Source organism: Bubalus bubalis, chromosome 11 (genome assembly GCF_019923935.1).
Source record: "Bubalus bubalis isolate 160015118507 breed Murrah chromosome 11, NDDB_SH_1, whole genome shotgun sequence".
Lineage (NCBI taxonomy): Eukaryota > Metazoa > Chordata > Mammalia > Artiodactyla > Bovidae > Bubalus > Bubalus bubalis.
This window is the reverse complement of record NC_059167.1, coordinates 48,325,301-48,353,096: the sequence shown is the minus strand read 5'-3', so window position 1 is coordinate 48,353,096 and position 27,796 is coordinate 48,325,301. Positions and strand designations below refer to the sequence as shown.

Sequence of the window (27,796 nt, the reverse complement as noted above, 5' to 3'; positions counted from 1 at the left end):
TTATTGACATATAAGTAGGGAGAATTTGTTGGCCATTGGTTATGTGACTCTGTCTCTAGCCCAGACTCTGTATATGTAGATAGTCTAGGCTGGAGGTGTTTATCAGACTCCTGAAGAACACCAACATCTAAGGGGTTGTAGAGAAAGAAGGCTGAGAATGAATGATGGGCAGAGAGTGGCATTGTGAAAATCGAAAATCATCTTAAGTAAAAGGAATAATGTTACATGCTGCCCCCCCCCCAAAAAAGAATGGATGTCTTGGTTGGGAATTGGATGGCCATGGGGTGTTTTGTTGAAGTAGTGACAAAGGTGTGATTATGGAGATCAAGAACTACATGTAGATATTGTTTATAAGCCTTAGCTGTTAGAGCATGCATGCGCATGCAGAAAAAAGAGAGGGAGGGAGGGAGGGAGGAACTCTGTTGGAACTGTGTATCTATCCCTGCTGAGGGAGGAAGCCACTTGGGGAGGGGGAATTAATTTTAATAGGAAAGGAGAAAAAATAATGGAAACACATCTCATTATTTTATTGTCACATTTCTATTTATCTTTTGAGTGTTTCCCCTGTTTGCCAGCACAGTTATGTTTGTCCATTTTTTCTTTCTGTAGGATAAAAGTATAAACTCACTGAAATCTTTTTCATATGGTTATACTAGGATTATATACTTCAGATTCATTTACTATCCTTTTTCAGTGTTCAGATAATAGATTAATGGAGAAAAAACATTAAAATTGTTTCCTGTTTAAATAAATTTAACTCTAACCTGGATGAAAAATGTGTTTACTGCTTTCAGTCGACCAGATAAAAAGCAACGTATGGTAAATATTGAAAGCTCCAGGCATCGAAAACAAGAGCAGAAGCACCCTCAGCCACAACCTTATAAAAGGGAAGGTAAATGGCATAAATATGGTCGCACTAATGGAAGACACATGGCAAACCTTGAAATAGAATTGGGGCAGTTACCTTTTGATCCTAAATATTGACCTTCACAACTAAGTTAAATTAGAAAACTGTAACAGAAACTTGGATGCTTTCTTTACTGTTTGGTGTTGAAACTAAGATGAAATTATCAAGATAACAATGTCTTTTTATCATTTCTAAGTATAGTTTGATGATTTTATATTATTACTCAGAAGTAACAAGCAAAAGCTTACTAACTTGCATTTTCCTGTTATTTAGTTTTGCTGAATTTTTTTTTTTTGGCACTGGAAATGTTCAACTGTAGTTTTATTAAGGAAGCCAAGCATGCAACACATTTTGTGCATGAAATGAGACTTCCTTTCAGTGTATGAGCTTAAAGCAAGCTCAAATCATACATGACAAAGTGTAATTAACACTGATATTTGTGTTAAATTTCCAGTAGAGCTTGAAAAAAAAGTACATTGTGATGGAATTTCATCTTTAACATTTTATAACCTTACACTTGCTTCTTGTCTTTTTGTGGGTTCAAGAGCCCGTTGATTTGTGAAGAATTTGCTGCCTTATGAACTTGCTGACTTGTTCTCTTGTGAAATTTCTTGCACATCTGAATACTGTGGAAGAAACAATAAAACTACACCATGAGGAAAACTAAAGGTCTTTATTTAAAATCTGGCATTGCATTAATATATGATTTTATATTGTGATTTTTTTTCCCCATATATTTCCTCAGTAGTGCTGTTTGGTAAAGCAGTTCATAGTGGTTTTTGCTAGTTCCATGAGTTTTACCCAGTGTTTAGTAGCATCTTTCAGCAACATCTGAATATTTCTGCTCAGCAATCTCTATTTCTCTGAGAAAGATCTAAACATAGTTCAGAATTTCAGCTTTGGTTGAGTTTCTCATTTAACTTCCGTTCATAGACGTATATGTGACTTCCAGTTCGACTCTCCGGAAAGTGAGTGTGGAAGAAAACGGCAGTTCTCTCATAGTTGTTTGAAATTAGGAAAGGACTTATTTCCTAGAAGGAAATAAATGTTTTTAAGCAAATAAAAGCCACCTTTTGTTGAGTACTTTTCATGAATTTAAGAATGACCTATTTGTTCTTCTCCAACTTTTTTCTTAATAAAACAATGCAATTTCATAATAAAATAACTCATGGTAAGTAACACATATTCCTTGGTAGTTCTATAGAACTAGGGCTGATTTTGACCAGGGAAAAGACCAGTTAATAAAATATGTGTTGAAAGGGACCATTAAAAAAAGTGATATTGTCTATTTATCTGAGTGTTTGCTAAACCTGAGGTAAAATAAAATACCAAGTTATAGCTTTTTTCATATTCCCTTACCTCCTCCAAGACGCTAAAGATGATCAAGTGAGTAGGCAGTTGTGAATCATTTTGAAACTCCATATACAACCACTTTAAGGGATTTAGATAAAACGTATCTGCTTCAACTAGATAATCAGTTTTTCCAGTCAGGTCTGGGGGACACTGGAGAAATCTCATTGGAAGTGGGTAGTGGACATGGCTATAAAAAGAAAGTTACCATTATAGTTACAAGAAGTTAAAAAAAATTGTGACAGTTTTCAAATTACACTTAAGATACATCATGTTTACATAACAAAATGTGAAATCTGAATCTAAACTGGGTTTCACTTAAGGTGAAGAGGCACATCTTTAATGCAGTTTTCTCAAAAAATGGAGACTAAGATTCTTATTCAGTGTAGGTAGCATAACCTCAAGTCCAGAGTAAAGAGTGAAACTCCATGTGAAGGTGGGAAGTCAGTCCTCAGCTTGTGGGACTCAATACTCTCTAACATTAGTAGGTGTTCCAGGCACAGGGGCTTTGGGGCTTGTTAATAAGAGAGTAATATCTGGCAAAGCAGAAAACTGGTCATGAACCCGAAAGGATAAAGAATTCTTTGTTCTTCTCCTCTTTCTGCTCTGAATTCTTAAGCGACAAGTTTTTCCTATTTCTTTTGTTGTTGTTAAATATTTATATAAGTATGATTTAGTAAAAAGAACAACATGGGTTCACGGATCAAAATCCAAATAAGTAACGGTTTTACTGTGGCATTGGAAGATTAGAGTATATGTAGTCTATGGGGTCGCACAGAGTTGGACACGACTGAAGTGACTTAGCAGCAGCAGCAGCAGAAAAGGTGGATTAAGCAGTTACTTGGGACATGCAAAAAGACATGTTTACAACTTTGCCTCAGAAAAATTAATATAAATAAATATTTGATAGAGGTTTATTTTTATCTGTGAAATGTGTACAAAGTAAATTTACACAGGATCTTAATACTTCATGACTTTTACAATTTTGAAGATGAAGGTCTTGCTTCAAGGGGAAAGCAGAAACAATTGAGAAAAGGCTGCCAGCCTTATATTTCAGAGGTAGGTATCATACTTTTGTGTGTGTGCGCATGCTCCATTGTGCATTGTTGGAAAAACCTAAGATGAGAACTAGGTGAACTATGCAAAGCCTAAGATACCAGTCACTACAACCATGTATGGGAGAGCATCATGGTACCTCTAGGATTCCTGTTCTCTGTGAAGTTACCACTACTGAGAATGTGGGGAGAGTGAACATCCCTCTCTCAGCTCTAGTCTTTTTTATATAGACTAGATCCCATCTTCAAGTTAAAGGGCTGTTTGAGGTCTTGCATCCATCTAACTGGCTTTTGCTGGACAATCCCAGTTTTCCAAATAGCCTATTAATGATTGGCATTAATGATTGAGTTAAGCAGAGTATTCCAAAAGTGTTCAATTACTGTAAAATGATACCAACTTTGATACTGACTGAATGTGCACATGGAAAATTAACTTCAGATTAACTCTAGACAGGTAAAGAATTTTCTAAAGGAAAGCTGTTTTCTTTGTCCTTTTATCCTTATTAGGCAATTGATGTATATAGCTCCCTGAAATACAAGCTTAGTGTCCATGATGTATTTTTAAATGCCCTGCATAATTAAGGCACTTTCACTGTTATTTCCCAGACACACTTAATCCAAGCATTAAAATATCACCTAATTGAATTCCCTAACTTTTACAGGCAAGACAGCTGATATCTAAAGAAAGTAAAAACACTGGTTTAAGACCAGGACAACAGTCCCCATCAGTAAATCTGGACTTGAATCCTGTGTTCTGAGATCATTTACAAATTATGTAAATATAAGATGTATCACAAAGGTTTGTATTAAGATCAATGATACCTGATTTTTTTTTTTTTACTAAAGATTACCTTTTAAAGGTAGTATAAAATGCTGTATAAGTTTATTTGATCAGAGTATTTAAATGTAAGTTGTTTTGAATATTAAAGTATATTTAAAAGTGGTATATGATTTTCATTGACATAAACAGGAGTTTCAAATGCCTTATAATCATTTGACCAATTAATTTAAATTCAGGAATCTGAAAGGAGTTTTAAAGTAGTTTTTATAGTCATAGCATTTAGTGAACAACTTTTATTACCTGTAATAAGGGGTAGAATGACAAGGCATCATCATAAGTACTGAAGCTGAAGATACATTTGTATTGTTGTAAGAGAGTTCTTGAATATTAGTCATGACATCAAGAGTACCTCGTTGATGAACTAAACCAGTATAGAGGGCAAGGAGCATATTTGATAAAAACAGAAAACTTAGAGCTGGTTTCTTCCATGTTTTCAAGTTGTTTAGCGAGTATCCTATATAAAGATAGACACATTGAATGGTAACACTGGTAATTTTTTTTCTTATAGCTAAGTGAATATTAATTGCAAATATATTTATAATCTTTAATGGAAGTGTACTACAAGCTGAAATGCTGTCATGGAAAAACATGTAATAAGCATTGGGTCATGTTTGTAATTTCTCTTGACTATTCACTGTCATTGTCCAGTATCATCCAGGTCTTGACCTTTTTCTAGAAAAAGGAATTGACCTATAGGGAATCCAGATTTGAATTCTAGCTTTGGCATTAGTTTCCCCATCCACAACAGTACCTTTTTCAAATATTAGGGGAAAATGTGGGTACAGCGCCAGTCCTGGTACATAGTTGATAAATATATAGAACTTGCTTTTATTCCATTTACTTATCTCTTTTATCTCCCAAACACTAGTGACAGATTGTGTACATACAAGTCTCAGTAATTCTGGAGGAAATGTAACTATGTATTATTCTTAGAAAAATATACCACTAGGCTCCTGGGAGACTTTCAGTGGTCAGTTTGTGAGTGGTGGTGTGGATCTCTTTCTGGAAGTAGATTTATGTTTGTTTCTTTCACTGTTGTGTTGGGCAATCTGGAGATGCTGAACAATTAAGAGGGTATAAGTGATGCCTCTGAGCATGGTCATCAGAGGGAGGGTACGGGAACCAGTTCTGTAACACTGGTTATCTGACTTTTGAAACAGCACAAGTGTGGTTTGGCTAAAAAGATTAGCATATGGAAAAACAAAGTGGCCTCATCAGAGACAAGCAGGTCTGCAACGGCCACTGTAGTAAAAACAGATTAAGCAAAAACCCAGCCCAGAACTGGAAACAGCTCAAATGACAAGTTCAGTCTAAGAATTTCAGCATTATTAGACTAGTGACACCTTTCTTCTACAGGTAAGGAAACTGAGGTATAAGGTTATACAGTTCACTAAGGATCAAAGCCAACATTCTGATCTAGAATTAAGGTGTTTTGGGTAGGATTGGGGAAAGTTCAAATTAGGCAAGACAAGTTACTGTAGATTGAAAAAAACAGCTGTAGTTGTTTCTCTTCCTGTGTCCTGTCCCCACACTAGCCTGAAGTTTGTCCTCTTAGTTTAGCTTGGCTTTGTTTGACTAAAAGAATGTGGTAGAAGTGGCAGTGTGCTGGTTCCATGCTTGGGCCTCCCTTGGATCTCTGCCTACACCCAGCTTGTTCAGCACCAGATACCCTGCTGGAGAATGAGAGCCCACAACAGAGCTGAGGTACCCTGACCAATAGCCAGCTGAATCCCAAGTATGCGACAGCCCAGCCTAGTTCAGCAGAGCTGCCTACCTCCTCCGCAGCTGATTATATTTGCATAAGTGAGCTCAGTGGAGAACTACCCACCTGAGCTGTCGATTTGTAAATAATTGTAAGCCACTGAGTGTTGAGGTGACTTGTTACACTGCAATCGCCAATAGAATTGTCATGTTTATATAAAATCAGGTTAATATAGGTCACATAAGAATAGAGTAAAAACAGATTTGAGGTACAATATAACTCAAGGTTTCAAGTGGCTAGAAAAGAAAATTGGGCCAGAAAACTGCCATTTAAAACATCTGGAACTCCAAGGAGACTGTTGTCTGAAATCATTCCTGAACATCCAGACTTTGGTCTAGGTGAACTTACTACTTAACTAGTCTTGTTGTTGGAACTCGGCATAACAGTTCTAATTCTTAGTGAAACTACAAGTCTCCAAGGAATCAGAATTCTTGGCTCACTCAGGAACCTTAGGTACACGTGTCTGAGGGAAAAGCTCACATCCTGTTAGAAGATCAGGGGTTTTTCTAGGTCTCTGTCCTTGAAGGATCTGAATGGACACAAGATGGAAGAAAGGCAGATTGTTTTCATTAGAAAGGTGGCTCTACAACCCACACGAGCATTTTATCTCAGTGTTTGGGACTGGAAACAGGTTACCAAGACCCTCCCACTTAAAGATTCACTCTCTTGGAATGGGAATGAGGATTTAGACAACTTAGTCTTTAAAACACTCTGTTAAAGACACAGAGCAGAGAAATAGAATGGTGGAAAAAACAGATTATAAAAATGGAATGTAACCAAGTTCCTAAATTAACGAAAACAAAATGTGCACAGAAATATTTGTCCTCCAGTAGCATCTGGCAGTGTTCACCTGGGTGAAAAGTAAACAATTGTAACTAACTCAAGTGGTTGTTAAAAAGAAAAAAACTAAATCTGAATAGTACTTTATGAACAGAATTGTTCTGTTAAATGGTCCCACTATTCTAAAGACTTGCCAAGTAGCTCTTAGACTTTTATATTTTTGTGTCTGCATCTGTAGATGAAGTATGACTATATAAAGATACTATATGACACTAACTTTCATTTTAGTACTTTAGATATTTCAAATATATAGATATGTATGTTTGTGTCTAAAGAGAGTACATACAGCTGAGATGTGGGAGACGATATTTATACTTGACCAAAGAAGGCTGCTTAATGAATTTGGAGGGTTTTCTGTTTGTTTGTTTTTTAAGTAAAAAGTTCGATACCATTAATGCCTTCATTTTTATGAGCCTCCAGGTCCAGTTTGATTATCATTTCTTCCTTCCATAGTCCAGTGATTTTTCTTTTTTTAGTGATTAATATTTGAAGCAAGCCAACAAATCATTCTGAATTAAACTTTAATAAAGTTTCAATTCATAAATTTTCCAGACCAACATAAAAATTCATATTTTCCAGAGCTTAGTAATATAAAACTTTTAGAAGTCACATGTAAAAAACTTACTGCAAAGACCTAGTGGAGATACGGAGAAAGGTGGCAAATGAAACCAGAGGTGTGAATCACGTTAAAAACTGCATATGCGTTGGGACTGAGTCTTGAAGGGATAAATGTATATAAAGCATTAAAAACTAGTTTCAACATTAATTTTCCATTTGTGGAATGCAGAACTTGTAGTTTAACCATAAATTTAAATTAGCTATTCTGAAATAGATGTATTACTTTTTAGTGAAAGATTTCTAACAGCCAGAAACACCACCATCAAAAGGTGCTATAGATGCTGGATCCTTATATTTTTATCTCACTTTACAGGACACAGGAAAAAGGGCATTTAGGGAAGAAAAAGGATATTTTGGCTGCAGAAAGGGAAAGCTGCAGTAGTATAATCAATTTGTAATTAAGGAGCAATCCTTACTTAGCCTAGTAGAAAATAATATTTTAGAGTTTAATAAGCATTGACTGTCCTTGGTTTATTATTGTTTTTTTCCTCTATTTTACAAAAATACTTACCACAGAACACCATACAAAATGGTAAAACTGGATAGATAAACCTGAATTCTTTGTGGCTCAACATGCTATAATAAAAAGAAGATATTCAAAGAAAATATTATTTTCTCATATTAAATGATACTTTAAGAAATTAATGTATTTAAAATGAATATAATTAACATCTGTTTTTGTAATTATGAGACTGAGTTTCATGCTTCAGGAATCAGTCTATTTTTCAGTTATATGGTGGTGATGATGTGTTAAAAGTAATGCCAACAGTTGATGTCAAAGTGAAATTCTAAAGTACAACTGCATTCTAAAAAAAAGAGATTTTTGTTACCAACCCAAGTAATATGACTCAAATTTCAAATAGAAATGCATACATTTTCATTTAGGAATACAGTACTTAAAATTGTGGTGGTTTCTGTTTTTTAAAAGCAAATACAATTTTCAGCCTCTTAAAATTGAATATAATATTATTAAGCAAACTATATGTATCGGAAGGGCTTCCCTGGTGGCTCAGACTGTAAAGAATCTGCCTGCAATTCAGGAGACTTGGGTTTGATCCCTGGGTTGGGAAGATCTGGAGAATGTATTAAAAGTATTCAGATGGTCTGAGCATCAGCATTTGTTTGATATTTAAACGCTAAGTCGTGTCCGACTCTTTGCAACCCTATGAATTGCAGCCCACCAGGCTCCTCTGTCCATAGGATTTCCCAGGCAAGAACACTGGAGTGGGTTGCCATTTCTTTCTCCAAGGGATCTTCCGGACCCAGGGACTGAACCCACATCTCTTGTGTTACAGGCGGATTCTTTACCACTGAGTCACCAGGGAAGCCCTGAGAACCAGCATAATCACTGCATTTTCAATCTGCTAAATAATCCCCACTAACAAATCATAAGAATTAATGAACCTGCAAAAGATGAATAGTTTACCTTTCAAAGAATTTAATTTCTTGGTAACATTTAAAAAATGAACTATTTGAACAAATAAAATCTTACCTATAAACTAGCAGTGTCCATAGCACAGTCACCAAAAATATCCTGTACCTCTTTGGGGCTAGAAAGCAGCCATGAATAAAGAAGGGTAAGTGAGTACCCAGGACAGCTGGAAATCCTTGACTGAAGTACCAGTGCCATGGATGAGAGCCATAAAATGATCCCAAATCCTGCAGCACATTGAATTTCAAAAAATTGTACTGAACCAGAGTCCACTGGGATAGTTGAAGGAAAAAGAAATAGAAATGTGTTAATGCCAAGTATGGGTTTTTGGCCTTAGGGAATTTGGCATAATCATGAAATTAAATCAGAATGGAGTCTGAATACTAGGTAGTTTACACTGATAATTTTGAATATGCAATAATTCTTTTTTATACTGTTATGGTTTATAATAGTATACTGAATACAGTTCCCTGTGCTATATAATAGAATCTTGTTTATCCATTATCCATATAATAATTTGCATCTACTAATTGTAAACTCCCAATCCAACCCTCCCTCCACCCTCTTCCCCTTGGCAACCACAAGCCTGTTCTCTTATGTCCCTGAGTGTGTTTTTGTTTCACAGATAGGTTCATCTGTGTCCTATTTTATAGATTCCACATATAAATGATATGGTATTTGTCTTTATCTGACTGACTTCATTTAGTATGATCATCTCTTGTTGCATCCATGTTGCTGCACATGGCATTATTTCAGTCTTTTTTATGGCTGAGTAGTATTCCGTTGTATGTTTATCCATTTATCTGTCAATGGATATTTACAGTGTTTCCATGTTTTGGCTATTGGGAATAATGCTGCTATGAACATAATGGTGCCAGTATCTTTTTAGATTTAAGTTTTGTCTCGATATGTGGAAAAAGTCCCAGGAGTGGGATTGCTGGATCACATGGTAATTCTGTTTTTCATTTTCTGAGGAACCTTCATACTGTTTTCCATAGTGGCTGTACCGTAAGCTTACATTCCCACCAAAGGTGTAAGAGGGTTCCCTTTTCTCCACATTCTCTCATGCGTTTGTTAATTGTAGTTTTTAATGATGGCCAGTCTGACCAGTGTGAACTGGTACCTAACTGTAGTTTTGATTTGCATTTTTCTAATAGTGACGATGAATATCTTTTCATGTACCTATTGGCCATTGTATTTCTTCTTTGGAGAAATGTCTGTTTAGGTTTTCTGCCCATTTTTCGATTGGGTTGTTTGTTTTTCTGTTGTTGAGTTATATGAACTGTTGGCATATTCTGGAAATTAAGCCCCTTGTTGGTTGTATCATTTGCAAATATTTTCTCCTGGTTCAAGTTGTCTTTTTGTTTCTTTTTTATGGTTTCTTTTTGGATATTTTTCTTTTTTAAAAAATTTATTTTAATTGGAGTCTAATTACTTTACAATATTGTAGTAGTTTTTGCCATACATTGACATGAATCAGCCATGGGTGTACATGTGTTCCCCATCCCCATTTGTTTATATTTGTTTTTATTTCTGTTGCCTTGGGAGACTGACCTAAGAAAACATTGGCATGATTTATATCAGAGAATATTTTGCTTATGATCTCTCTTAGGGAGTTTTATGGTGTCATGTCTTATGTTTAAGCAGCCATTTTGAGTTTATTTTTGTGTATGGTGAGACAGGGTATTCTAACTTCATCAATTTATAGGTAACTGTCCAACTTGCCTATTACCAGTTGCTGAAGAGACTGTCTTTTTTTCCACTGTATATTATTACCTCCTTTTTCAAAGATTAATTGACTGTAGGTGTGTGGGTTTATTTCTGGGCTCTCTATTCAGTTCCATTGATCCATATATCCATTTTTGTGCCAGTACCATGCTGATTTGTTACTGTAACTTTGTAGTATTGTCTGAAGTCTGGGAGGGTTATGCCTCCTACTTTGTTCTTTTTCTGTAGGATTGCTTTAGCAATTCAGAGTCTCTTACGGTTCCATATAAATTTTAGGATTGTTCTAGTTCTGTGAAAAATGTCATGAGTAATTTGATAGGAGCAGTCACATTAAATCTGTAGATTCTCTGGGTAGTATGTCCATTTTAACAATATAAATTCTTTCAATGCAAGTGCATGGGATATCTTTTCTATTTCTTTGAATCATCTTAAGTTTCGTTTATTAATGTTTTATAGTTCTCAGTATATAAGCCTTTCACCTCCCTGGTCAGGTTTATTCCTAAGTATTTTGAGTGGTGTGATTTTGAAAGGTTTTTTTTTTTTTTTTACATTCCCTTTCTGATATTTCATTGTTAGTGTAAATAAATGCAAAGGGTTTATGTATGATAATTTTGTATCCTGCTACCTTGCTGAGTTCATTTATCAGTTCTAGTAGTTTATGTGTGGAGTCTTCAGGGTTTTCTATAGATGGTATCATGTTATCTGCTATAATGACAATTTTGCCTCTTCCTTTCCAATTTGGATACCTTTTATTTCTTTTATTATCTGACTGCTGTGGCTAGGACTTCCAGTACTATGTTGAATAGAAGAGGTGAGAGTGGGCATCCTTATCTTCTTCTAGATTTTGGTGGGAAGGCTTTCAGCTTGTCACCATTGGGTATTAAATTGGCTATGGGTTTGTCATGCATGTGTGCTCAGTCGCTCAAGTCATGTCTGACTCTGCAACCCCATGGACTGTAGCCTGCCATGCTCCTCGACCCATGGGATTTTCCCCAGGCAAGAACACTGGAGTGAGTTGCCACTTCTTCCTCCAAGGGGATCTTCCTGACCCAGGTATTGAATCCACGTCTCTTGTGTCTCCTGCATTGGCAATCATATTCTTTACCATTGAGCCACTTGGGAAGCCCATGGGTTTATCTTAAATAGCTTTTATTAATAGCCAGGACATGGAAGCAACCTAGATGCCCATCAGCAGATGAATGGATAAGAAAGCTGTGGTACATATACACAATGGAGTATTACTCAGCCATTAAAAAAAATACATTTGAATCCGTTCTAATGAGGTGGATGAAACTGGAGCCTATTATACAGAGTGAAGTAAGCCAGAAAGAAAAACACCAATACAGTATACTGACGCATATATATGGAATTTAGAAAGATGGTAACAATAACCCTGTGTATGAGACAGCAAAAGAGACACTGACATATAGATCAGTCTTATGGACTCTGTGGGAGAGGGAGAGGGTGGGGAGATTTGGGAGAATGGCATTGAAACATGTATAATATCATGTATGAAACGAGTTGTCAGTCCAGGTTCGATGCACGATACTGGATGCTTGGGGCTGGTGCACTGGGATGACCCAGAGGGAAGGTATGGGGAGGGAGGATGGAGGAGGGTTCAGGATGGGGAGCACGGGTATACCTGTGGCGGATTCATTTCGATGTTTGGCAAAACTAATACAATATTGTAAAGTTTAAAAATAAAATTTAAAAAAATAGCTTTTATTATATGTTGAGATATATTCCTTCTATACCCACTTTGGCAAGAGTTTTTTTTTATTATGAATGTTGAGTTATGGCAATGCTTTTTCTGAATCTAGTGAGATCATGTGGCTTCTGTCTTCTGCTTATGTGTTGTATCACATTGATTTGCCTATGTTGACCCATCATTGTGAACCTGGGATGAATCCCACTTGGTCGTGGTATACAATCTTTTCTGTGTGTCTTTGGATTTGGTTTGCTAATATTTTGTTGAGAATTTTTGCATCAATATTCATCAAAAGTATTGGCCTGTAATTTTCTCTTTTGGTGATATCTTTTTCTAGTTTTGCTTCTTAGAATGTCTTTGGGAGTGATCCTGATCAGTATAAGCTCTTCACATGTTTGGTAGAATTTGCCTGTGAAGCCATCTGGTCCTGGACTTTTGTTTGTAGCAAGTCTGTTTACAGATTCTATTTCTCCTCTAGTGATTGAAAGAGCACAATTCAAGAAGAAGTGAATCAATTTCTTCTTGATTCAGTTTTGGTGGACTGAATGTTTCTAGAAACTTGTCCCCATTTCTTCTAGATTGTCAGATTTGTTGGCATATAGTTGTTCATAGTATTATGTTGCTTTGTATTTATACAGTATCAGTTGTTAACATGTCCTTTTTCATTTCTTAATTTATTGGGTCCTCTCTCTTTTCTTCTTGATGAGCCTGGCCAGAGGTTTGTCAATCTTGTTTATTACCCTTTCAGAGAACCAGCTCTTGGTTTTACTGATTTTTTTCATCTCTTAATTTTCTCTCTGATCTTTATTATTTCCTTCTTTCTGCTGACTTCTGATTTTGTTTTTCTTTTTCTAACTCTTTTTAAGTGGTAAGTTTAGGTTGTTCATTTTAAAATTACTTTGTTTTTTGAGGAAAGCCTGTATCACTATGAACTTCTAAGAACTGCTTCTACTGCGTCTGATTGATTTTATATGGTTCTCTTTTCATTATCATTTATAATAACAGTGAAATTATTAACTTTTTACAAGTATTAATGTGTTCTTTGCAAAACACTAGGTTTTTGAGATTCAACAGAGTATAATTGTTTATGCCCATTTTGACAGTGTAGCATGTAGACATAAAGAATTAATGAAAATAATTTTTATATGTGTTTGGTACCCATATTAAAAATTTTACTGTAGTACCACCTTATGGCATCACACATTACCTATTAAGATAAAGCTATGAAAACACTGCACTTTGAATTACAGCATAAAGTAGGTAATAACAATAGCAGCTAACATTAAGTGCTCACTTTTGCCATGCAGTGTTGTAAGCATTTTACATGTGTTATCTCATTTAATCCTCCAACCTTAAGAGACAAGTACCACAATTATTTCCAGATAAGGAAACTGGCAAGAATAACTTGTCCAAGATCTTACATCTTAATACACTAGGCTTTAGACAGTAGCATCTGATTCCAGACCTATAAGTGACTTAAAAACCGGGAACTAAAAATCAACCAGAGGCTGTTACCAATTAAATTAAACCTATTACCATTATTATTAGATTAAACCTATATTGATGCTTTTGAACTATGGTGTTGGAGAAGACTCTTGAGAGTCCCTTGGACTGCAAGGAGATCCAACCAGTCCATTCTAAAGGAGATCAGTCCTGGGTGTTCTTTAGAAGGAATGATGCTAAAGCTGAAACTCCAATACTTTGGCCACCTGATGCGAAGAGTTGACTCATTGGAAAAGACTCTGATGCTGGGAGGGATTGAGGGCAGGAGGAGAAGGGGACGACAGAGGATGAGATGGCTGGATGGCATCACTGACTCGATGGGCATGAGTTTGGGTGAACTCCGGAAGTTGGTGATGGACAGGGAGGCCTGGCGTGCTGCGATTCATGGGGTTGCAAAGAGTCGGACATGACTGAGCGACTGAACTGAACTGAACCCATACTAAATCTATTACCAATAAGATTAAACCAGATGCTTAAAGAATATTCTGGTTAATATGAATTCTGAATAATTGAGGTTAACTAAAATCATTTAAAAGTTAACCTTTATTGTTACAAACCTGACAATAGTACTTTAAATGTATTTCTTAGAACTTCAATTAATACACAATTCTGTTATATGGCAAGTACAGCAAAGTGAACCAAAGGCATATGCTACTAGCTTTTTCCTAATATATCCCATATCATTAAAAAATATGTTTTGCCTATGTTTCCAGATACTCATGGATTAAAAAGTAAGGCTGAGTTTTTAGTGTAATAAAGTGACTATATTAAAGTAACTTAAAAAAAAAAAGGTTAATTTTACTTACTTGACCAAAAAAAATACGATCAATTATCAGAGACAAACTCAAAGTGACAAATCTGAAAAACAAAATAGAATAGTGACTAACACTTTGAACCTACTGAAAATCCAGTAATGGCATATGACTTAGTGGCATATAGCATCAAAAGCCACTTTAAAAATGCTTCAAAAGTTTCTCCAGCTGAATATGGATTTACACGTTTTGAAAGATATTTCACTGAGAAAAGCTGTATTTAAACTTTTTAAAAGTAATAAATTCTGTATTACCTATTGCTGCATAATGAATTACCACCAAATGTTTTGGCAACCTAAAACTATGAACATTTATTATCTCACAGCTTCTGTGGGTCAAGAATCCAGGCAGAGCTTAGCTGGGTATCTCTGACTCAAGATCTCATAACTTTTTAGGATATTGACTGGGTCTGTAGTTTCAGCTGAAGGTTCTCATGATTTTTCCCTACAGCATGCATTGTCACTTCTCAAGTTTCTCACACATAAATTAATCATAGTTTTTAGCTGTCTCCCCGAACTGGAATATGTAATTCATGAAGGAATGGACTTTGTTTTGTTAAATTGCTGTATCTCTAGCATCTGGAACAGCACCTAGCACATACTAGGATTAAATATTTGCTGAATGAATGCTTTACAATCAAAACAGTGTTAATAAATCTGAGAAATGACAACAGTGGCAACTTAGCCACCATGTGATTTTGTCCTTTTTTAATAGCTACCAGAAATAGCCTGTACAGAGTGAATATATTTAATATATTAAAAAGATCACTGTTTTAAGTGTCAAAGTACATTCATTCCTTCAATGAATAATTATTTTGTATATTCCACTAGGTACCTGGTATAATTCTGATCCTAGGAGCTCAAAATATAGTTAGAGAACCTGTGCTTCAATCCCATTTTCATCATAGCAACCCAGTGACACTGGCTAATTTAATTTCATCAAGCCCTCCATTTTCTGTATCACAAAGTAAAAGCACACCTACATTGCCTAGATCCAAGAATTGTGAAAATCAGGTAATAAGTTAATATATACTGTATGGTTATCATAAAACCCCATACAAATGTGAAGGAATCAAATATCCTTAAAATATATTTGAAAAATATTTAAGAAATAAAACATAGGAAAGTTCTAATTTAGAAAAACTCCCAGGATCATTTAAGCAAATTAAAATACTCAGAATCACAACTAAAAATATAAAATTGGAAATACTATGTTTCCTTGGTCTGATAATTCTCAGTGATATTAGAAGATATACCTGACTAAAAAGATGTAAAATCTTGTTTATAATCTTTATTAAAATTAATATGATGGATTGTAGCCATACTTACCCTACAGGTAAAAACTGATGTAGAATAAGATCAAGCTTTCTCTGTTCTTGCCAGAAATGTCTGAACAGCAAAGGTATCCATGGAATAACAGCTGTGGGACGGATTATGAAGGCAAGTGCCACCAGGGATGAGTACTTCACACTATACATAAGGAAAAGGTATTATTAAGACAACTTGGAAGTGAGTTCAGAGGTTATCTATTTACTCTGTGGTATTATATATATTTATTTTTTTAATGAGAGCGTTTTCTTTTTGGTATAAATGGCTATCTGAACATGGGGAACTTACCTAAACTTTATGGTTCTTAATTTTTCTCATCCATAAAAAAGAGGTAATATGTAAGGTCTTTTCCAGCTTTACTTAATATTCTAGTATTTCCAAGTAAGAAGTTATTCTAATCTTAATGTTAGTTTTATTTACTGAGAGGTATATCAACTTTTAACCATAAAACTCTTGTCAGATCCTTTTCTGGTGGAAGTGTCTCCTACCAAAATAAAAGACAGTCACACATCTTCTAAGGGGGAAAAAAAAACTCTTTTAAAGAAACATTGGGATTATTTAGGCAATGATGGGCTTCTGGGCACATGTGGTTTTGTTCAGAAAGTAGGCTTGTAGTTTTGCCCATCTGAAAGATACATATATCTGTGTATACATATATAGATATACACCTGATTTTAATAAAGCTTACTGTAAAAACCTATATGATCATGGATAGAAATGTGGGTTTTTACTATTAGGACCTCTCTCAATAAATAGTTGAAGGAGAGCACCTAATAATTTAATCATCAAGATGACAGACAGTAGCAAAAGAACTTTATGGTACTATGATACACCTATTGACTAATAAGTAACTATAAAGAAATTTCCAATGTTGGTGAAGATATAATAGGGATTTCAAGTTCAAATTCTTATGGAGACCAGGTAAGTAATAAAAATTTGCATGGAACCTCCAATAGTGTCATGAAGGAAGCTTGGCCCAGAATGTTGCCAGGCCTTACATTTTTTCAAGAGAAACTAGAAATCAAGATTTTAGGTAAGATCTCCCAATTTAAAAAATTTGCCAAGTAGTTAAGGTAAAGAACAAAAACACTGAGCAGGTGAAATAAAACACCTCTGGCTTGGTCTGAACTTGTAGTCAGCCTAATTGCAAATTCTGCCATAGTGAAACTACCTAGAGGATGCCCAAATGTATCTAGTCCTACCTAACCTCACTCCAAATTTTCCAACTTGGATTTCTTACTCCTTTCTGAATATTTCTACATAATTCTTACTGGAATTTAAAATCAAAGTATATGAAATATACCCCTTAACTTTCTCACAAACCTGTTTAGTGACTAGTATTTAATAGTATCACTCATTTTCTCAGTCTAAAAATTTGGAGTCACCTTAAATCCCAACTTTTCATCCTACACATCCACTTTCCTTCTTATTGCCGTGATTTTACATCAAGTCCTCTCACTTGCCTAAAATCTTCTCAGTGGTGTCTCCTGTTTGGAATCTTTTCATAGTCATTATTTCTGATTTTGCAGAAAGATTTCTTAATATCATTGTCACCGTCAATACTTACTCAACACTTACTGTGTAATAGGACACACTGTCTATAGATTCTCATTTAATTCTTGAAAGTGGCTCTATTCTCATTTGATAGAAATCAATGTTTATATATCCTCATCTGTAGGTAACGAAAGTGAATGCCTATTCTAGCAGTCAAGAGTCTTAATGCAGAAATGATGTTATTTGGTTTGATCCTCAACAACCTTGTATATAAGGAAGAATGGATACTAGCTTCTTAACTAGATTCCCAGATTTTCTAGCTTTCTCCCTTTTAATATATCCTCAGTATTGCTACTAGGAGAGAATTCTAAATCAGGTTTAATTGTGTCATGCTTCGCAAAGCTACCGGTACCCTGCTACTTACAAAATCTGAATTCTGGAGAAGGGCAAAGTGCCATGATAGCCTCATTCCTCTCTCCCACGCATTAGCTCCTCCAGACAACCTGCCCAGAATACAGTGAAACCCTATTCTGATGTTCCTTTTTCTTAGTATTTTATACCAATTTATATAAACCCAAACCATGTCCATGTATTTTCTATTTGCCATCCAGGATCTACTCTCTGTTCTTCACCTGCCCAGGGTGTAGGGAGGGTGACCTATTGGACTGTATCAGTGGGCTGCCTTGCTCTTTGGCTTCTCATTAGCATTGGTTAACTGGAGGGCAGAAGAGTCAGTGTATGTTATTCACCCAGCTCTTACCTTGCTATGGATAAAGGCTGGCTGTACCCCTCTATTGTTGGGGTCCTCTCTAAGAGCTCTAGGGATTTCAGTAACAGTTTCCTCTCCTTACTCCCTGAGGCCAAAGGATAACAAAAACTTCTGTGTGACTAGTCCTCAGGTGCTATGCTATGCTATGCTATGCTATATGCTATGCTATGCTATGCTAAGTCACTTCAGTTGTGTCCGACTCTGTGTGACCCCTAGACAGCAGCCCACCAGGCTCCCCCATCCCTGGGATTCTCCAGGCAAGAACACTGGAGTGGGTTGCCATTTCCTTCTCCAATGCATAAAAGTGAAAGGTGAAAGGGAAGGCGCTCAGTCGTGTCCGACTCTTAGCGACCCCATGGACTGCAGCCCACCAGGCTCCTCCATCCATGGGATTTTCCAGGCAAGAGTACTGGAGTGGGGTGCCATCGCCTTCTCCATCAGGTACTATGGTATCCCCTTACTAGCTTTTCTAAACATTGTTTATACCTTTGTAAACAGTCCTTTTATTAAACTCTCTTTGGTTATCTAGTTTGAGTATCTCTCTTTCCTGCTGTAATCAACTGTGAATTTGTGGTTCTGATAGCCTTCATGAATATTGGGGGAGTCCACTGGATATTGCAATATATTAATAATTTAAGATTTTTCAAAACCATGCTTTAGAGTTTTGTACATAATTGTAATAGTACTGTAACTCACCTGTTCATAGACTTTGAACCTTCCAAAGGATAGTAGAAAAGGGCAATTATAGTGAGAACAGTTTCCATGGTGTTTGTAAGAGTTCTGGTACAGCAATACCATGTGAACCAAGAGCATAACTGGCAAAAAAACTAAGAACAATTATAAGCAAATATATATGGAGTAGGAAATGGAAAAGCTTAGTATTATCTTCTAAGGAAAATAGCAAGCAAGTCTAATGTTAAAAATGGGCATGCCCAAACATTGTTTTTTAAGAAGTTATATCAAACACATGTCTATGATAATCAGATCTATATTTGTTAAAGTTAAGTTTATTCTTTCAGGTACATTTCATTTGATTTAAATTTCACTTCACACTAATAAAAGATATAAAAAAATGCAGATTCCTTGATGGCAGAGTTTAAAGACTGAAATTCATAGCTAGAATTTAATAATCAGTATTACTCAAATTGTCTTATATTACTGACAAGTATTTACTTGATATTTTTATTGACCTGGTTTGGAATGTCCTGTTTCCTGATGGGAAATTGAAGACAACACACACACACACAAAGTGACTTCTCAGGAAAAAGCATTAAATTCTAATTTGGAAATTGACTAAATTAATAAACTACTTTTTGGTAGAACATGCAAACAGAAGCATCATTAAGTCTGAAAAACAAATGCCTTTAAAAGAAATTTCTTAGTTGCTTCAAGGATGTTAAAACATGTCATACCAGCTTCCTATCTCTTCCAATGCAGACTTTAAAACATGTTCCCAGTTAACTTGTTGTGAAGTTAAAGGCTCTTCCTGAACTAGACGATCATAGTGCTGCCACTTTGGAGGAAGGATTTTAAAGGCATTATGTCTCTGCTGTTTTAGGTTCAGCCTTGGGCAGTGTATATAAGCACAAACTAAAGAGACTGACTGAATCCTTGAAGGACTCAATTGCTAAAGTAATCTGTATTTAATGCAAGTCAACATGCTATCTGCAGAAATGTCATATTAATAATTAATGTTAATAAATTAACACTAAATTGTATTTCAGAAATGTGTTGGTAAATTGGTTATCTGGAATTTGAAACATTTGCCAACAGAAATATAAAAAAGGTAATAAGATTTCTAAGTTGGCTTATATAAGCTTACTTAATTGATAACTCTTTTTAGGATAGTTTAACTGGGAAAATCATTCAGGATTTGAATGGGAGATTGAGAATCTCCTCACTGTGAAGTAAGTCAAATAACAAAAGACAATCTTCTGTACTTTTTCCATTATTCTAGCCAAAAGTGAAAGTGCATCAGTGAGAAGAGAATTCTTAGGCCTGAGTTGCAGGTAGTTGGAGAAATAGTGAAAGGATTGTAAACAGCTGAGGTAGTCCATGTGGTAGGCAATAATTTAGAACTGTTCCTACTGAATATTATGGCAAGTGAGACAAGGACTGAGCCGAGTCATGGTGCTTCCCAAGGCTGTGTCCTAGGTTTCGGCCTCTCCAGGGTTGCAGGGCACCAATGGTTTCTGCCACGTAGGGCTCATTCAAGGAGACAGCATATCCACCTGCATCTTACTGTTCTGAATTATGGAAGTGCCTTTGTAAAGTTGTACAAGTTATCTTCTGAAACTGCCTTGGGAAATCAATCATGTTGACTGCCCTGTTCACGTGCTTCATGCTCACAGAAATGAAGGAAATAGATTTTCTAACGTGTTTTAAACTTACCACCCATCGTGCTACTTGCTGATTTTCTAGTTGCTTCATTAATGAGTAAAGCCTCAAGTCTGCTATAGCAGACAGAAGTGCTTGGGCAAGTCTAGGAATCCAAATCTTCATTAGTTAAAAAAAAAAAAAAAAGATATTAAAAACATCTGGTTAGTTCACACTTTAAAACCATAAGAAATCAACAAGCTTATCCAACATTGATTGAAAGCCATTCTTAGTTTTAAAAAAAGATGCATTGTTCTATTCTTCTGCAAAAATACCTGTTTTTCTACAAAAAAAAACCTACATTAATTTTCATGGAAATACCAAAAGATTGCTTTATCTTTCCCGTTCTCTCTATAATATATGTATTACAATACTATTAATTTTAAGTAGCCAGCAGCCCATTTCATTGTGTGAAGGCTCTATTTTAGAAGCACATTTAGTTGTTTTCATTAGCAAAACAGTAGGTAATTTTAAATGAAACATTTACAATACTGTGGGCTAAGTATCATACTAAGTACTTCATGTATATCAGCTCATTCAGTCCTTCTGTCAATCCTCTGAGACAGGATTATAAATGAGAAAACAGGGACAGAGAGGTTAAGTGATATCCGCAAAACTGCAGAGCTAGTTAGTGTGGAGGTCAGGATTCAAACCCATCTGCCTGATTCCAAAGCTCTTAGCTACTAAACTACATTGCTTTGCTATCCTGCAATATCAATAATGTGAGTTGCTTCTTTTTTGTAATCTATTATAGAAATATGGTTTTCAGATTATATTAAAGAAGAATAAAAAGTAAATGTATTATAACACAGTTACTGATTCTATATTATACATTAATATCTTTGAGTTTTAAAATGTGTCACAGTTATCATTAACAAACTAAACACTTGCTGGTAGATCACAACTTAGTTTGTTCAGAAGATGTGTTTCTAAAAATTTACATGTACATCTGTATTTTATTGCATCAAACGACTAATTTTACGTTATAATTAGACCTGCTTTACTTTCAATTGTCAGCGATTTCTAACACTTTAGCTTTATGTCCTTTATCAGTACTCTGTAAGTATATGTTTAAATCATAACGGTACATTGTACTTCATAATTCCACTTAAACTGTGCCCGTAATATACAGTAAAAGACACCTCTGTACTCCTCTTCTGTTTGCCCTGCAAAAGAATCTATCAGCCTCCTCCTCACTTCCCAGGTCTGCAAATACTTCATGTGAAAAGTTAATTTCGCTACAAACTTGATATGAGCTGAGTGTTGAGGTAGCCACTAAAATACTAAAAGAATTCTTGTGCACTGAGAGAAGTATAGTTATTTATGAACTTAATGAGCTACTATATTCTGAGCTACTTGCCCTAGCTTTCAATATTGTGTTCAGTTTCAAGACCCACATTTTAAGATTAGACATTAATAAATTACAAGATGATTATGAGGTTTTAAGACTGGAGATGTTTATCCTGGATAAATAGGACTTTTTGAAGTGTTATGTAAAAAATCTTGAATTTAAAAGTAGATAGATTTTAGCTGAACACAAAAATAAATGGAGTTGTAAATTTCTAGTTGTTAGCAGTCTCTCCAGACTTTATCATAATTTTCCAGGTTATAATAAGGCCTTGACAAGAATTAAAGTGTTACACATGGCTGCTGGAGAATAAAAACTAGTGTGATGGAGTAAAGAGAAGATGGAATGTGACAGGAGTGAACCCTGAAGATTAGGCCTTTGTTGGCAGCTTACCATTCTATATTCCTGTTCTTTAAGATCCTGACCCTTCCTTTCCTGAAGCTCCAGGAGCTGGATGTCTATGTGCCATCTTCTGACTGATCAAAACCCCCACTGTGGTACACCGCTCCCCCTCCAACAGGTCTCCCTTCTTATCCCTCTTCTCACAATATTCCAAGCCAGTGCTCTCCAGTATAAATACAATGTGAGCCATATACTGAATTTTAAATTTTATAGTAGTCAAAAAGTGAAAAATGTCAAAACAGGTAAAATGAACCTCAATACTTTTATTTAACTCATTATATCTAAAATATTTCAACATTTAATCAATGTAAAAATTACAGAAATATTTTACATTCTTCTTTTGCTCTAGTTCTTTGACATTTGGTATGGATTTTACACTAAGAGCACATCTCAATTTGGACTAGCCACATTTCTAGCATTTCCAGTCTTGAGTAGCCACATGTGAGTCGTGGCTTCTGTATTAAACAGCAGAGCTCTAAGCCATCCTTAATTCTGTCCACATACCTTATGAAGTTTAGAGAGAAGTTATCTGGAAAGAGCACTGGACTGTGAATAAGTAGACATAAGATCTGCTTTTAGCTTTTAATATGCAGTGACTTTGGTCTGTTTTCTTCATCACTTCTCTGACACCTTCTGGTTTCAAAATTATATAATCTATTTTAAAATAATCAAGATGAGAGTATGATGACTGACAGAATCATAATGGTTCTCTGTTCAAGTTCTATCTTGAAGACTCCTTCATTCATAATCTAACCTATTCTCTAGGATAGTATATACATTTGGCTAGGCAAATATGAATATCCTGCATATCTAGAAGCTAGTGGGTAGTCGTGAGAGATGAAAAAACAATTCACAGTTCCTAACTTCTACCTGTGTTAATGGGAGAAACAACTCCTACTGCTCTCAATTTTCCTTCCCTGTGATATTCTCAAATGAAGCATCAATTTCACCAATATGGGTCTTTGTTTTTCACTAATGGGTAATTAGGTATCATTGTAAAGGGGAGGGTACAATACAGCCTTTAAAAAAAAGAGAACTAAACAAAACTCCACAACCTCGGTGTTTTTCCAGGCTTCAAAAAACCTTGCAGGATTTGGGCTGCCTTTAGAATTCTGGGCCACTTCCCGAACAGAAAATGGGGAAGGGCCAAACTGTTGAGTCCAACTTGATAGCTTAAAGGATGTTGATAATGAGGTTAGAAAAACTTCTGCACCGTTAGTTCTTCTTTTGTATCTTTTCTTGGCCACTGACCCCAGGAATTCATTATCTAGGGATTACAACCCTGCTCACTCTTGATGGCTAATTACTACACACCACAATGACTGTACATATCAATATATTTTTGTCAAGTTAATTTGCCTAATTTTTAATTTCAGCACTAAATCCTGAGTAGGTTTATATGTATTTAGTTTTCATAGGCTCACATAACATGGCTTTATGTTTACAAGTTAAAAAAATAAGATATATCACTTTCTTAAGTGATTCTTTTATGAAGGAAATTTACTTTTAAAGTACAAATATATAGTCATTCTGAACATCTGTATATCTTAATAGAACACAATTAAGCAGCAGAACACTAATGCTTAACGTTTTTAGCACATATTGAACGCTTACACATCACCGTGTGTCTTTGAACCCTGGGCTTCCCAGATACAGAGTTCAGTAACAGTAGTCTTTTAAAAACAAACTTCCATAAATAATAATTAATTATCATTAACATTTAATATTAATATTCATTAACCTTAAAAAAAGGATGAAATCTGTTAATGACTATTTTGATTACTTTTATTTAAACTTACCAGCAAATGAACACTATCTTTCCCCAAAAGATGCAGAATCTTGTAAATGCTTGCAAAGATTAAGGGGTAAGTATAACCCCTCAATCTTTCTGTCCATTCCCAGGTCAAATAACCATAATTAGTAATATTAAGGACTAATGTTAAGTAGCATTGAAACAGAACCTCTTTTCATTTCTACATATAAAACTTATTTTTCAGCAAAGAAGCTTAAATAAAAACATAGTATTTTATACAGGGTATTGGAAATAAAAATGTAGTTGGCTAACTAAACAATTTCTTCAAAGCAGGAATGTTTTTTACTTCATCTATATCCTCCACATTACTGAGCACTGTGGGAATATATGCCAAAGGCTTAGTACATTAACACCAAAGAAAGTACAGAAGAAATATTAGCCTAAAATAATGGCACACTTTTATAGGTTAAAATTACTCGGAGAAAATATGGAAAATTGATTGAAAACAAGTCAGAGCTGACACAGTTTCTGAGATGAATACACATTTCTAGTCCAGGAATAGAAAACTACAAAGGATATTTGAAAACCATACGATGTGCAACTTCAAGAGACTGCCAGTATTCATCTGGAACAAAACTTGTCTGGACTAAAAAGCAGTTACATATTCGTAATGCTATTATAAACAAGACCAGATAAATGTTTTCACCAAGATCTGAAAAAAATGAACAAACAGGTAATTGTAGCACAAGAGTCAGGCAACTTCCACTTGGAGAATGAAAATCTGCTCTGATGGGCCCCTTGCTCAGGTTCTGTTAAAGTGCAGTAGTGAATTCCAGCCCCTCCACACTACTCAAAAGCAGACCTGGGTGGAAGGTTAGACAAAGCGCCATAGCGTCATCAATGGGGGATTACCACTCCTTTCATTTAACAAAGCAAATATTAAGATACATTTTGAAAAAGATTGGGTTAACTAAGGCCTTAAGCTAATATATGTGTATATAATGAAAGAAACCAGCTAACAAATTACTAACTTCTGAAGCAACATTTTGTATGTGTGCATATACTGGCATATAAAATGGTCCTTTGTACACTTTAAATAGTCCTTATTGATGCTTTTGTATGCTAGGCACTGAAGTCATTCCTTTACATGCACTATGTCATTTAGTCCTCATTGCTAGGGGGAAGGTATCATTAGCCCTATTTTATATGAGAAAACTGAGGCTCAGAAGTTAAACTGCCTTCTCCCAAGTCAGAAAGGTTGTAAATAAACAGGATTCAAAACCAGGTCTGTATGTTGACTGGAGTCCTGCTCTTAATCACAAATGGACATCTTACACACTAAATATTTTTTAAATGTGAATTTAGTTGCCAACACTTAAAAATCAGATTTTATGTTAACATCTGTATTGTAGCATATCGAAACTCCTTAAGATCTGGCAACATAGAGCTCAACTGGGAAACAACTGGCTGGTACTGAAATATAGGCTCCTTTGACTTGTTACTTGTATTTAGCCTTGCCTCTTCTGTCTCCTGACAACTTGAGTTTGCAGCCTGCCTCTGATCCACTGTGAGTCTTTTACTATCATTCTGGGTTCCTGCACTTTCATTCCTTATTCTTCAGGAACATTTCCTTTTTTAAAATTGAGGGTAATTAAAATATTGTGATGGTTTTTCCATGCATCAACATGAACTGGCCACGGGTACATGTGTCCCCTCCCTCCCTCCCTAACCCCCCACCCCCACCCCACCCCACTCATGGCGCTGCCTTTGAGTGCCCCATGTCATACTCAGACTTCCATTGGCTATTATTTTACATAGGTAACACATGTTTCAATGCTATTCTCTCAAATCATCCCACCTGCTCCTTCTCTGGGTCCAAAATGTTCTTTATGTCTGTGCCTATACTTCCCTGCACATTGGCACCATCTTTCTAGAGTCCATCGTTCAGCTGTCAACATACACATGCACTAATACATGACATTTGTCTTTCATACTTCACTCTGACAGGGTCTAGGTTCATACACCTCATTAGAACTGACTCAAATACATTCCTTTTTAGAGCTGAGTAATATTCCATTGTGTATGTGTACTATTTTCCGACGGACAACTAGGTTGCTTCCATGTAATAGCTATTGTAAATAGTGCAGCAGTGAACACTGGGGTTCTTTTTCAATTCAAGACAATCTGTACTTTTCAATTCTGGTTTCCTCAGAGTATATGCCCAGTAGTGGGATTTCTGGGTTGTATGGTAGTTTTATCCCTAGTTTTTTAAGGAGTCTCCATACTGTTCTCCATTGGTGGTATCAGTTTGCATTCCCACCAACGGTGTAAGAAGGTTCCCTTTTCTTCACACCCTCTCCAGCATTTATTGTTTGTAAACTTTTTGATGATGGCCTTTCTGAGTGGTGTGAGATGATTCCTCATTGTGGTTTTGATTTGCATTTCTCTAATGAGCAATGTTCTGCATCTTTTCATGTATTTCTTAGCCATCTGTATGTCTTCTTTGGAGAAATATATGTTCATGTCTTCTGCCCACTTTTTGATTGGGCTGTTTGTTTTTCTGGTATTGAGCTGCATGGGCTACTTATATATTTTGAAGATTCTTTGTCAGTTTAATTTGTTATCTTCTCCCATTCTGAGTGTTGTCTTTTCACCTTGCTTATAGTTTTCTTAGTAGTGCAAAAGCTTTTAAGTTTAATTAGGGCCCACTGGTTTAATTTTATTTCCATTACATTAGGAGGTGGGTCATAGAGGATCCTGCTGTGATTTAGGTCAAAGAATGCAGGAACACATTTTAAATGTTCTCACCGGTGCATTCAACACCACGTAGTGCCCCTTGTGAACTTTAATCTTTCAGAAACAAACCTCCCTACTGGACTGTATCTGCTGTCCAAAAACCTTGTTCTCTCCTTTTCTCCTCTTTACTTTGTGGCCTCAGGCAGAAAAAACTGTACTCAGAACTGGCCCTTAAATAACAGCCTTCGGCACATACAAGGCACGCAATATATAATGAATAAATGAGGAACCTATCTACATACCCCCTCGGACAGATCAAAATCCCACTTGCTGAGGTGATGTTTCTCCTATCAGGGTGACAACGAGACCAAAGAAGGCGGAGGGGCCAGCAGAAAAAAGCAATGTGGCGGGGGTCAGACCTGGTTCCACTCCAGGAATCAGCCCTCTGTACATACGAAACTTTGGGAACACTGGGTCAGGGTGGCCACTCCCTCGCTGACTTGGGATGGCCACATCATGCTTATTCACCTCACATGGCTGCGGAAAGCTGGCACAAAACAATGCAGAATACAGTGCCCTGCAAGAGACGGGGATCCAGAATCCCATCTCCAGCGCAACGCGATTTCTTGGCACACCACGCCCCCCCAACTCCCGGCCTCCCAGTAGATGGAGCCCTCGTTCAGGGTCGCCGATTTCCCGCCACCACCACCCAGCTCGGCGTCCACACCCACTCACTCACCCCCACAGCGCCCGGTGCTCTTCTGCGGGCTGAGATACAAGGTGGACTTTCTTGTTCGCAGTTTTGTCTTCTCATGAGAGCGGTTCTGGAGACCGCGGAAAAAGAGGCCGCCGCCTCCGCCGTCGTCTCGCTCCATTCTGCATCAGCTTTGAGGTCCACTGGGGACCGCCAGCAGTCAACGTCCCCAGCAATGGATGGCTGAAGCGGCGCTCGTTGCTCTTTCGCCCACGAAGTTTGGCCTTTGTAAGCTGCCGTGCCGGAAGGCGCGAAGATAGCCGGGAAAAAGGCATCTTCG

General features: G+C 36.2%; 2 protein-coding genes across 9 annotated transcripts in view; one reads left to right on the top strand and one right to left on the bottom strand.

The window, feature by feature from the left end:
* Window positions 1-1,575, top strand: part of CCPG1 (cell cycle progression 1) — a 41,778-nt gene extending 40,203 nt beyond the window's left edge. For 6 of the 7 annotated variants that reach the window (XM_006074933.4, XM_006074931.4, XM_006074932.4 and 3 more), the window contains one exon: window positions 795-1,575. In XM_006074933.4, the coding sequence (XP_006074995.1) occupies window positions 795-984 (190 nt within the window). In that variant the 3' untranslated portion in view covers window positions 985-1,575. The remainder of the gene's footprint in view (window positions 1-794) is intronic. The other variant, XM_044925031.2, reaches the window with a different exon arrangement.
* Window positions 1,562-27,783, bottom strand: PIGB (phosphatidylinositol glycan anchor biosynthesis class B). 2 transcript variants are annotated; one of them, XM_006074929.4, is made up of 12 exons: window positions 27,502-27,783; window positions 24,606-24,738; window positions 24,073-24,190; window positions 20,539-20,643; window positions 18,844-18,974; window positions 15,885-16,025; window positions 14,551-14,602; window positions 8,866-9,077; window positions 7,885-7,949; window positions 4,394-4,607; window positions 2,267-2,447; window positions 1,562-1,938 (listed from the first exon to the last, which is right to left on the bottom strand). In XM_006074929.4, exons 1-12 carry the CDS (start codon window positions 27,635-27,637, stop codon window positions 1,801-1,803), a joined length of 1,626 nt encoding a protein of 541 aa, XP_006074991.3. In that variant the 5' UTR covers window positions 27,638-27,783; the 3' UTR covers window positions 1,562-1,800. The 2 variants fall into 2 exon arrangements, with proteins under 2 accessions (XP_006074991.3, XP_025151411.2); XM_025295626.3 differs by having other exon boundaries at window positions 8,866-9,032.
* Between the last annotated feature and the right edge of the window lie 13 nt (window positions 27,784-27,796).

Coding starts and splice junctions, on each gene's coding strand:
- PIGB (XM_006074929.4), bottom strand. CDS start 27,637: ATGGAGCGAGACGACGGCGGAGGCGGCGGCCTCTTTTTCCGCGGTCTC. Junction 9,078..14,550: donor ATCGTATTTTTTTTGGTCAA/GTAAGTAAAATT, acceptor CAACTATCCCAG/TGGACTCTGGTTCAGTACAA. Junction 7,950..8,865: donor TGGACACTGCTAGTTTATAG/GTAAGATTTTAT, acceptor TTTTTATTATAG/CATGTTGAGCCACAAAGAAT.